The sequence below is a fragment of the Lichenostomus cassidix genome, chromosome 28, assembly GCF_008360975.1.
Source record: "Lichenostomus cassidix isolate B80296 chromosome 28, HeHo_3.0, whole genome shotgun sequence".
Classification (NCBI taxonomy): domain Eukaryota; kingdom Metazoa; phylum Chordata; class Aves; order Passeriformes; family Meliphagidae; genus Lichenostomus; species Lichenostomus cassidix.
Window position 1 is genome coordinate 3,912,233 of NC_139508.1, and position 12,184 is coordinate 3,924,416.

The 12,184-nt window shown below is 51.0% G+C and overlaps 2 protein-coding genes across 4 annotated transcripts in view; both read left to right on the forward strand.

The window, feature by feature from the left end:
- Positions 1–7,463, forward strand: part of INSR (insulin receptor) — a 56,409-nt gene extending 48,946 nt beyond the window's left edge. The window contains exon 21 of the mRNA XM_085040661.1: positions 961–7,463. Within this exon, the coding sequence (XP_084896787.1) occupies positions 961–1,315 (355 nt within the window). The 3' untranslated portion in view covers positions 1,316–7,463. The remainder of the gene's footprint in view (positions 1–960) is intronic.
- A 1,259-nt stretch (positions 7,464–8,722) lies between these two features.
- ARHGEF18 (Rho/Rac guanine nucleotide exchange factor 18) overlaps positions 8,723–12,184 on the forward strand; it is a 50,303-nt gene continuing 46,841 nt past the window's right edge. For 2 of the 3 annotated variants that reach the window (XM_085040658.1, XM_085040659.1), the window contains exon 1: positions 10,477–10,629. In XM_085040658.1, coding sequence (XP_084896784.1) covers positions 10,554–10,629 — 76 coding nt within the window. In that variant the 5' untranslated portion in view covers positions 10,477–10,553. Of the gene's footprint in view, positions 9,058–10,476; positions 10,630–12,184 lie in introns of those variants that run through there. The other variant, XM_085040660.1, reaches the window with a different exon arrangement.

The window sequence follows — 12,184 nt, forward strand, 5'->3', positions numbered from 1 at the left end:
CCTGTGGCACCTCTGAACCCTTCCTTGATTGCGGAAGAGCAAAACAGGCTTTAGTAAAGCAGCACTCCCTAAACAGAAATTCCACCAAAGCATCCTTAGGGATCCAGAGAAGGGCCTGCCAGGGAGGTTTGGAGTCCCCATCCCTGGAGGTGGCACTTGGTGCTCTCGCCTGGGTGACAAGGTGGGGATTGGTCAAAGGTTGGACTCAGTGATCTTGATCTTTTCCAACCTCCATGATCCTGGGATTCTGTCTGAGGAGTCACACTGGAGCAGTTGTGAGGGAAAAGAGCTCTGGCTGGAAAAGGGAGCACAGATGGTAACTCTCTGGTTCTGGTAGCCTCTTCCCCCTGCTGCTCCTGGCCAAAACAGCACTTTCAGAGTCATAAAATAAACATGTTTTGTGAGTATCCCTATGAAAAAAGCCTGCTGTGCTGGACATTTGTCTGATGGCCAGTTACAAACTCCAGTTTGGAACTCTATTTGTGTTTGTAAGTTCTTTCTCCATGGTGTCTGATAACATGTGACCTCTTGCTGCAGCCTTTCTTTTGGGTGGGATGTTTACAGGACCTCTGCCCCCTGCCCAGCCTCCCATTTTCCTTGAAGTTTTGGGAGCTTTGTTATCTTTCAGGCTGAGTTAAAATTAAAAGGGAATTAATTAAAAAATGATGACCTGGCTGTAAGTGCATGTGCACACACACAGAGTCTGTGAACCACAGCCCTGCTTCCTTCGGGAGCCAAGTTAAGAACAATTGAAGGAATTGGAAGGAATTTTTCATCTAGACAGAAATAGAGAAAAAGGAGTGTCAGGATCTACAGGCAAATGCGGAGGCTGGAAAGAGAGCAAACAACCTGGGGTGTCAGGGGTGCAGTGTGGGCTGTGGGAGGTCTGACACGGGTGCCAGCCTTGGGCTGCACCTGGAATTGTTCCTCCTGCCCTGACTCTGCTCTGTCCTGCCCCAGGCACAGCCTGATGCAGATGTGCTGGCAGTACAATCCCAAGATGCGCCCCACCTTCATCGAGATCATCGAGATGCTGAAGGAGGATTTGCACCCCAGCTTCCACGAGGTCTCCTTCTTCTACAGCGAGGAGAACAAACCTCTGGAGACGGAGGAGTACGAGATGGACTTCGAGAACATGGAGAGCATTCCCCTGGACCCCTCCTCGTACTCACAGAGGGACAAAGCTCTGGGGAGGGACAATGGCCCCTCCATGGCCCTCAAGGGGAACTACGAGGAGCACATCCCTTACACTCACATGAACGGTGGCAAGAAAAATGGGCGGATTCTCTCCATGCCCAGGTCAAGTCCCTCCTAACACTTCCTGTTTGGCCCAAGGGTTGTGTCTGCTTTTTCCCCCCTCCACAAATCTCAGGACTCTTGTTATTGCTGCCACAGTGTATGACACACATCTACAAACTCGTCAGATTTTTAATCATCTTACGATTTTTTTTTTTTTTTGCCAAGTTGACTGGTTGTCAGTGGACTTATCTGTGAACATAAATGGAAGAGGTTTCCATGGCTGCTGTCCCTTCTGTAACCATGGTTTCACAACAGGAAGCGACCGTGTGAGTTCAACTGAAGGAGAAGCATCCGCGTTTGCCAACAGAAGACGTGAAGTCCTCTGGTGTCTGAGCTGCGGAACAAGAGCATTTCCAGTAGAATTCCAGGCTTTCAGGCAGGCTCTCCACTACAGCTGAAGGATTCAACACATCAGTCGGACGTGCCAGATCCTCAGATTGACCAATAGCTGCTGCTTTCATACTTTTTTTCAAGGGGTGAAACCCCAGGGGTGCGTGCGTGGGCGTGTGTGTGCGTGTGTGCAGTATCAACATGTGGGGTGTGACCCATAGCTAAAGAGACACTTCTGGTTTTGTACACAACTTACAGCTCTCCCAGGCACATGGTGGGATTCTCGGGGTGTCCTGCACAGGGCCAGGGGTTGGACTCGATGATCCTGGTGGGTCCCTTCCAATTCAGCATATTCTATGATTCTATGTTCTCACAGGAGCTTTCCTCTTCTTGGAAGTGTGTACTTATCTTTTTTCCCTGTTTCCTTGGAGGGACTGAATCCTAAACAGATTATTTTTATACTGAGGACTCTTGGGAGCAGGTTTTCTCTCATTAAAAATGAGGAAAACGTGCTGGGAGCTAAATGAGCAGAAAATCTGAGATTTGTGGGTACTTTTAAGACCAAACGAAGTAGGAGTCCCCTGACCTGAGACACGGAGTTTTCTGTCCTTACAGCATTGAGTATATATATTGTTTGTTGTAACATATTTAAAGATGTCTTTAGTTTAAATTTTAACTTCATATAAATTATTGACTGTTTATGATCCTTTTGGGGCGGGGAAAGTTTTGGGGGATTGTTTGGTCTTAAAGTGGTCCAAAGATTTCAGAGCGAACTAATTTTAGCCTTGCAGGAGCGATGAAGCACACGTTCAGTTCATGCTTGACAAGGCTTTGTAACACTTTCATGATTTATACAACACAGTCAGCTGGCTCCAGTCGAAGCCCCATCTTGGCTGCTGGGAGCTGAAGGACACAGAACATCCTGGCCTCGAGTTCTGCTCCTCCTTCACCGCCGTGTCCCTCGCTTTGCCTTCTGTGCCGCAGAGAGGACAAGCACAACCTGGAGCTGAGCAAGGGACACTGGAGCACAAACCTCTGGGCTCTGCACGCTGGAGATGACCATGGTTTGCTGCCTGCCTGCTGCTCCCACATCCAGCCTTGGTTCCCCTGAGATTCCGGCTGCAGAATTCCCAGGATGTTGGGCAGTGTTGGGCTCGTCGGGATGGCAGCTCTGGCCGTCAGGACTGTGCTTTGTTGTGCTGCTGTTTGCAAGGACAGAGCTGATTGGCAGCCTGTGTTAGAGTAATGGTGAAACTGAATTGTGTCTGGAGGGAGAGAGCTGGCGGGAGCAGCGCGGGAGCAGGAAAGGAACATGATGGATGTCGCAGGCCCAGCTCATGCAGGAGGTGCTGGAAAAGCAGGGAGAGATGCTCAGTCCTTCACTTCTCCTCCTGGAGAAGATGTGTTTTGTGCTCTCTGCCAGCAGAAGAGGTGTCCTGCCTGGGGAGAGCAGGAACTGCTCTGTGGTCCCAGCCTGGGCAGTGCTGCTGCTGTGAGCGAAGGAGAGAGGCTGGAGCTGTAGGGAAGAACTCTCCCAGCCCACACCCATGGGTGCAGCTGGGTCTGGAACCTCTTCCCCAGCTGCTTCTGGCCAAAACAGCACTGCCAGAGCCATAAAAGGGGGGACAGCAGACTCTGGGCAGCACCAGGAGCTGTCAAGCCCTTTGCTGCTGGAGGCTGGGTGGTTCAGCCCAGGTGGAGGGTACAGGCTGCTCCACAAATTTGGGTGGAAAACACAGTCCAGACATGGGTGAGAACCTTTGGATTTCAAAAGGCCTCGTTTACATTTCTTCTGCTTTACAAAGTTGTAACTGTTTAGCAGCTCTATACTACACTGCAGGAAAGAAGACATATTCTCACACTTTTCTAAGGAAGAGAAGTTTTTCTTATTAGAATTTTTTTATTTATTTTAATATATAAAACACTGTAAAAAAAAAAAGCAACAAACAATTTGTTTTCTTAAACACACAGAACATGTAAATTTGTATCCGTAAAATCTTGGCAGGTGGATGTGGTAGGATTATTTTTGTCCTGTTCTGGTGCAGTCTACCTCAGTGTTTCTTAAGGATATTTTTTAATACTACGCACCTCTAAACCTGTTTAAATATTCTGGTCTGGACCTATTGTGGATCAGGGAAAATCAGTATCAGCTGATTCCAATACCAGGGACCATTCATGAAGGGAATGGGAAGGAGAATGGCTTGTCACTGTTGATCCCTAATCTGAACAGTAGTGGCCAATGAACCCATTTACAAATTTGGATCTGATCTCATCCCTTAGTTCTGTTGTGATTTATTTAAAAGAAAAAAAAAAACAAAAAAGCCATTTAAATGTTTGGACTTCAGTGAACTCATGACCTAAAAGGAGCAGGCTGCTTCCTCCTGGAGCAGCTTGTGCCAGCATGGAGCAGGGATTGGGGTGTCCTGGTCACTGCTCTTCTTGCTGTGCACAGGTGACCCCAGGTCCTGCCAGTGACCTCCTGAAACAATCCCTTCCCAGCACACCCTTGCTTTGATAACATTTCCAATGGCAGCGACCAGAACTGTGGAAATAGAAGATCTTTTAGCTGAAGGAACATTGGAACCTCGTATTGGGTCTGGCTTTCCCCTGTGGTTGATACTGGTTGGCCCTGTGAGTACACATGGTTTGCATCACTCGGATGGCCCAGCCAGGGAGCCTTGCTGCTCCATGGCCAGGCAGTCCATCCATGGCTCATAGTGTCACCTGCACTCTGCACCGAACAGAGCAGCTGTTTGTACCCAGCACTGTGTGTGAAGATTGCTCTGCTCATCCTTCCTCCCTTGTGCCCAGGGTGAGGAAAGGCGTGTGCTACCAGTGGTGAGGCTGTCGTGTTTCTCCTCTGTAAAACAAATAACACTAGTGGTTGCTGCTCATGGCTGTTCCAGATCACACTCAGCTGTAGAATTAGGAAGAATAAATGAACATCACCCGCAAAGCCCAGCTCCCACTGCTGGAAAATCCTTCCTTGGCTCACAGCCGACACTTTGGTCTCTGCTGCTGGAAGATGCTCGCCCTGGGGATGCCCGAATGCCTCACTTGGATCTCACTGATTCCTGCTCGGAGACACGAGGGCTGTGCACAAGTGGAGACTCAAGTGCTAATGAAACCTCTGGCGTGCAGCCAGGGACCCCAGCCTGGGCAGAGGTGATGTGCTGAGCCTTCCTTGAGGGAGCTGCTGCTCTTTTCTCTGGCCAGATCCTTATGGGGCTGAATTCTCCAGCTGCAGTGGAAGCACAACACTCACTGCTACTATTGCTCAGGAGGAGCCAAATGCTGGTGCAGGAGAGCAGGTGGGATGGCTGGAGGAGGGCAGCCAGCAGTGGGAAGCTCTTTCCTTCCTTGCATTAGTTGGAGGGCTGGCTCCTGCCCTTTGTGGACAGAGAACGCTCCACTGGCAGCACAGGGCAGCAGGACATACCTCTCAGCCCATCCAGGAGCAGCTGGAGCCTCCTGGGCACACTCTGGCACCACCACGTAGCCAGAAATTCACTCTGGAGAATCTGGAGGAACAAGAAGCTGAGCTGTGCTGAGCTTTCAATGAGAAAATGTCTGAAGTGCGAGGCTGGAGAGGTTTCTCAGAAAGGTTTCCACATTAAACTCAATTGCCACTTCCCGAACGGCTCTTGCCAATCTGGAACTTCTCTGGCTGGCCAGTGCAGCGCCGCAAAGCTTGGCTGCTGGGGTAGGAACGTGTCTGTCTTGGCTGCTTGTAAATACTCTATTGTGTTGTAAAATAGAAGAGCTCAGACATCAACTCAGTGCCAGCACTGGGTTGGGAAAGGTGATGGGAACTAGACCATGCTGCAGCGATGATCGTAAAGCAGCTGTGTGGGTATGAAGAGGCTGCTTTTAGGTTGCTAAAGGGTACTCTTAATTTATGGGTAGTTTATCTCTTTCCTCCTAAATTTGTATTATAGCGATGGGACACTTTGCTTCATTTTAGTCTGTTGCATATAGTGTTGGTATCTCTTTGGAAAAAAAAAACAAATCTCAAAGTCGCTTCTTGTGTTACTGAGCTGACTGTGCTGAAGGCAAATAGGAAATGACAGGAGCGAGAAGGGTGCTGAGCCTCTGCTTCAGAGGAGGGAGGGAGGCAGAGTTCCCTCTTAATGCCACTGTGACACGAAGATGGAGCCTGAGGTGTCCCAGGCCCTTCCTGCTACCAAGACTGGAACCTTGTTTTACAAGCCAGAACGTAAAATATCTTTGTGCCATAAAACCTTACTGTCAAGGCTGTGCCAGGTGCTCCCGTGATCCATGTGGGGTTGGCTCAGAGCCTGGAGGGAGCACAGAACTGCAGATGAACCCTGTGATCCTCTGGGAGCTGGGGACTTGCAGGAACCCCAGCCCTGCCGCCCTTTGTAGTGTCCTGTGGTCCAGGGAAAGGAACTGCTGAACGGGTTGGAATCAAGAAATAGTTACTTCGTGAAATTCAACATAAGATTAGTTTGGTATTTGTATGAACTTAATGGAATTTGGCCTTTTTATTACCTTCTGCTTGGCTCTGTGTTCCCTCTGCTTGGATTCTGTCCGTGAGTGTTGGTGTAAGGCCTTGATGTGTTCAGCCTCGTTAGGAGCATCACAAGAGTGAAGCCAATCATTCAGTTGACTTTTGGAGGAACCTGACTGTTGAAAAGCAACTCTAAAGCTACCGTTTTTAGCAAATCTGCTGTCATTAAATGTGTATTTCTTTTTAAAATGAATTTGCTTGTCCTTCTCAGAAGGAAGCACTTATTCTTGCAGTTTGGGCAAATTCACTGCAGCACAATGCAAGCTGTAAGGGGACAGGTAGAGAAATGACTTTTTAAATATTGTATAATAAAGTTAGTATTAACTCCTATGGTGTTGTTATTTTTTTGCCTACAGATTTGCAATCAGCCAGAAATGCTGTTCCTGGTAGTGGTTTTTGTTCCCACTCCAGTGTTCCAACTGGTGGTAATAAATAGTCTGTTTTCTCAGCCCAGAAAGGAACAGGGAACAGGGTCTGGTGGCTGGGAGGACCTGGAATAGTCCTGGCAGCTAAAAAGGAGCCATCAGAGGAGGTTAAATGTGGGCTGAACCCCAGCCCCTATTCAGTCCCAGCAGCACCAATAAGTCCTGAGCTGAGGACTCTTTACCTGAGAGCTCCAAGCTGGACTCAACACCAAAGCTCTGTCAATCCAGACTCTCCCAGCAGCATCCCAACACTTCCACCATCCCCACTTCCCATAACTGAGTCCCATGAAAACTGATGGAGAATTTTAGAAAGGCCACTTCTAGATCTGCAAAGGTAGAGTGTTACTTAAGCAGGAAAAGCATTACCTTTTGCTTTGGTTTGGGGAATGATTTTATTCTTGGGAGAATCAAAACTGGTTTGTGTTTGAGGACCCTCCTGGATGGGGGAACTGAACATCACCTTCATCCAACACAGCCCAAGTGCTCTCTGCTTCACTTAAGTAAACCACAGACAGTTTAAGTTACATGTTAAGTGATGTTCTGTGAAGTCTTGGAGTTTTTATTTTTTTTCCCAGTTCATTCTTGCTGCTCCCACCTTTCCCTCTGCATATCTAAGGTTCCAGAATACAAATAGTACTGCAGATACCTCTCGTTTGAAATAAAGGATCAAATGTGCCATGATTTTTTTAAAAGGAGGAAAAAACATAGGAAAACCTTCCCCCTTGATTTATTTTTTCAATGTTTTCATATCTAAGAGCCAAGCAGTGACATGTACAGAAAATCTTTGAATAGTAAAAAAAATCTTGCTGTGTGTCAGAATATTGAACAATTAACTGTTTATATTAAAATTCTGAATAAATTATCCAAGAATAACTGTTCATTTTGTGTCTGCTGTCTGTGCAGCACTGAAGGCTGCTTTGCCACCGAGAAAGCACTAAATCTGTACCTTGTAAGTTGGAAAATAGTGTGAATGGAAAAAACCCAAAAGCCATAGATCTATAAACTCTAGACTCAAATGTCTTTCTTGGGGTGAGAGGCCCACAGCTGGACACAGCACTCAAGGCTTCATCATTGCCCTTTTTTCCTAAGCCTGTCCAGAATTCTCTCACTCTGAGAATGATCATAAACAAACTGGTATTTTAAGATGTTTTGGAGTTGCTTCTTCTGGCACTGGTTTGTTCTCTGGGGATCCTAAAATGCATAAATAAGCAAAGCCACCAAACTTGAACTTGCTGTCCCAGGAGGTTTGCTTCCCACTGGGCTCTCTCTGGGATGCTGTGGGGAGGCTGCTGAGTGCCTTTATCCCTCATCACTCTTCCAGGCTGCCTGCACAGCTCAGCTTTGGCACCCCCCAAACCGTGTCAGACACGTGGCAGGGGGAAAAGAGCTCCTCCTCGTCTGAGCCAAGGACAACTCACCATCCCATCAGCCAGAGCAGCTGCCTGGTGTTTAGGAGCTGCCCTGATCTCTGATGCTAATTGAGCTCTTGTGGACTTCAGAGAAATTAAACCTTAATTCCTCTTTGCTCTTGTGGTTTCCTGGAGCACAGGGTAATTGCTATTCTAAATGCTGCCAAAGCTGCGGTCTCTGAGTAATTGGAGTGTGAGTGGTTCTTGTTCTGATTAGGGCTTGGCTGGGGCTGGTGAGTGCTCGGGGCTCTGGGATGAGGAGTGTGTGTGCATCAGCCCACGGGGCTTGTTGGGAAGGAGGGAATGGCTGGGCTGACAAACCTGAGCCTGGACCATGCCAGGGGCTCTGTCTGTTGGGCCGAGGGCAGGGCAGAGGCACAGGCACCACCCCACTGGCCTTGGAGCTGAAGTCTTTGTCTCTCACCTCTATGGGGAAATATGGTCAGTGCAGGCTTTTCTGTGCTTTGCTGTCACTTCACCCTGTGTAAGACAGACCTGCTGGGCTTCAGGGTGGGTGTTGCTCCATGAGGTCAAACCATGATAGCAAAGAGCAGGGACTCGTTCAGAGGAGCCCTGAGTAGGAGGCTAAGGAGCTGTGGTGCAAGGAGCCCACGGGCTGGGCATGCAGGGTTTCAGGGCACACACAGCGGTTTTTCTCTGAAGGGAACAGGAAGCAGTTGTGGCAATAGCTGCTCCTCGCAGCCATCACAACTTCAGGGCTCCCAGGACCCCTACACTGCCTGTTTCAGGATCCACAATCTCCCTGGTGACTCTGCTGGAGCCTCCCAGAGCCCAGAGCCCTGCGAGGGTGGGAGTGAGCAGCGCTGGGGCCACTGTGGTGGGAACTGCAGCATGGGAGAGCTGGGTTTGTTTGTGCCGTCGGAAAGGGGAAGCGGTGAGAGGGTTGGGCCAGCAGCCCCCGTGAGCAAACCACCCTCATGGCTGCTGCTTCCCCAGTGAGGCTTTGCTTCTCACTTTGCTCCAGCGGCTGGAGAAGAAGCCAGGGCTGTCAGATCTGAGTGTACACGAAGATCCTGCCACAGAGATGCCTTCAGCCCTCAGGGTAAGTCGCTCTCTGCACGAGCTCCATCCCACAGCAGTGGGGTTGTCACTCAGCTTCCTCAAGGCCTTGTGAGGAAGCAGCTTGTCTTGAAGCCAAAAGTTCCAGCGCTGGGTTTGGTGCAGCCTCCCCCTGCACGAGCTTCAATGCAAAACATGGGCTGGGGAGGCTCAGCCTTCAAGGGGTTTTTCTCTGCTGTGAGTGAAGAGGAGAGGATGAGGTCAGGGTTAACCCCCAGGTGTCCCCATGGCTGGCTCTGGGGCACTGTTGGGCTGGCTGGGCACCCTTTGGGTGCTGCTCTTGCCTTCTGCTGCTGCTGTGCCACAGCTGAATGTTTGCAGAGCCACCCTGGCACTGCACACGGCTGGGTTTGCGCCGTGCACAAGAAGGGTCCATGCCTGGGACCCCCAAATTCCACTACAGGGCTGATCCCCAGTGTCATCAGGGAGATGGAAACAGAGGGGGTGTGGACAGGGCTGTACTAGGCAGGTGACACTGGGGTTTGTGGCCAGGCAAGGAGACACACCTGCTTTTGTGTACTACCAGCCCAGCCTGGGCTCCAAGCCGTGGAGGTACCTGTGGTTATTCCCAAACTGGCTGTGCTCTGCTCAGCGAGGCCACAAAGAGCAAAGAGGAGTTCTGGTCTGGCCCCAGAGCCCAGCAGCTGCACTGGGTTAAAGCTTGGCATCTTCAGCCTTATTGAGCAGTTGGGAGTGAAGTTTGGAGCCTGTCTGGGCTGTGGGGTTGGTGCCAACTGGAGGGTGGGGAGTTGGGTCTCTCGGGGCATTTGGAGTTAGCTGAGATTGCTCTCACCTGCCTCCCTGTGTGGGAGAGCTGAGGCCTTGGAGAAAGGGCCTTGCCAGGGGACTGGTACCTGCTCTGAGCTGCAGGGTGGTGCTGATGGTGCAGAGGGACAGGGTCTCTTGCAGTCCCTTGCAGAGGCTCTGCCACAGCACTTGAAAATGAGAAAAAAGTGTAAATATTGAGCCTTCATAAATGTCTTGTTAAGACACCAGTCCTTGTAAGTATCAGTTCTGACCCTTCACTGAAGGTGAAGGTGACACTTACCCAGGTGAAGGTCGTGCTCCTGCTGAAGTGCCTGAAAGGTGATGGTTTGTCACATTCACGGCTCTGAATGGAGCCGGGAGGCTTTGGCAGAGGGAAGGGGGCTGTGGAGTGTTAACAGCTTGTTTTCTGTTTCTGCCTGCAAACTTGGAGCAGCACTCAGGGGCTGTGTGTGCTCCGAGGCCACTAATCCCCAGGCCCAGCTGTAGGAAGTCACTGACCTGTCACACAGGTGGGAACGCCAGGGACCAGGAATTTCTCTCTGGCTACAGCTTCCATCAGCTGATACTTCTGACAAAACACTTGGCTTCTCCACTCCCCCCTTGGCAGCCCCTGGGCTGCAGCCTGCAGCGCTGCCTTAGACCGCGCTGAGCTCTGCCGTGCTCCGTGCTGGCGTCTCCTGCTCGGGGCTGGACCTTGCCCGGGGCTCCCCAATGTCAGACTCGCTGCTCAACCACTCCTGGCCATCATTTTCCAAGCGCTGGAAGAAGAGATGGTCCTTTAAGCGAGGTAATGGCCTGTGGGGAGAGGGGGCTGAGCGTGTGGCGGGAGCTGGGCTGTGGCAGGGACAGCCTGCCCTGGACTGAGCAGGTACCAAAGAACCCCGGGGGCCCCAGGCAGAGCTGGTTTTGAGGTGCCCCACGCTCCTCCCTGCAGGGGACACTGCCTTAAGTGCTGGTTAATGCTTTTCTTTCCACTTAATCTTCTTTTCAAGGCACATAATTGCCTCCAGGAGCTGGCTAATGGGTTAAATGTCAGCTTTCTGGTTTTGTAATAAGTTTGTTTCTTGGCTGGCAGAGAGCTGGAGGTCCCAGTGCCTGCGGACAGCTGTCTATGCACGCTGCCTTGCCAGAGTTCGGTGTTTGAGCAGATGTGGAGGAAAAGATTTCTCCTGTCTTTCAATGAGGGCTGGAGAGCAGAGCCCCCATGTCCAGAGCCCAGGCGGTTTGGGTGGCCCTGGCTGGGCTTCCCTGTGTCCAGCAGCAGGGGTGGGAAATGGCAGCAATTGGTGTGAACTGGCCTCATTTCTGCAAGTGGTGTCGTGACTTGGAAGGAGGGAAGTGAGAGCCCTGGGAAGCAGGACATTTGCAGTCCCAGAGGAGCCAGACACTGCTGTCCTTGTGTGCAAACGCTGCCTTCAGGCTGATGCTTTTGGGGACCTTTACCTGCAGCATTAGAGCTCCTGCTACTCTTTCTCCTTCATTATTCTCCACCCACTCACAGTTCTCTGCTGGACTGGATGTACAGCAGACCAAGATCCTAACGGAGTAATTGAGGAAAGGCTATTTCAGAGCAGGAGGCAGGATCCTGGAGGCTCTGATGTGTGGTGAGCCTCAGGCAGCCCCTCCAGGCCCCAGCTCCAGCCTCCCCCCTGCCTGATGGGGTAGTTATGGGTTTGTTGGGATGGCTCAGGTGGGCTGATCTCTCTGAGAAATGAATCAGCCTTACGGTGCTCCCAAGCACTGACTGCTTTGGAGGGGGCCTGGGTACAGCCAGCTCCCTTTAACAGGTGCTTGCAGAGCAGTTTGTCCCATTGGGGCTCATGCTTGGGCAGGACACACTGGGGTCTCACTCAGCCCCTCTCCCATGCTGGCATTCTGTAGTGTGGCTCTCGCTGGTCTACACGAGCTGTACCTCAGTGCCCCACAGAGCCACTGCAGGAAGCTGCAGAGTGACTTGGAGGGAATCAGAGGGGCTGCAAATCCCCCTCAGCCCTGCTGAGACCCTTCAGCTGAGAGAGTGTAGAGAACAGTCCTGGCTCCCTGCTCCTCTGTCCTCTGTGCCCAAAAGCCCAGCCCCAGGCGTGGTGATAAGGCAGCAGCTCTGTGCAGTGTGTTACAGTGTGGGACAGCTTATCTTCCCCTGCTCCTGCCCAGAGCCAATCACCACTGCTGCCAACTCTGGCCATGAGGGGCCCAGAGCAGGCCAGGGACTGCACTTGAGCTGGTCTTGGCACGGGGAGTTCAGCACTTGTTTTCCAGAGGTTTTTCCCTATAGCTTCAGACACCCTGCCACAGGATGTGTGAAGGGCAGCTAGTGCAGGGCCAGCAGGGCAGTGGTGGGT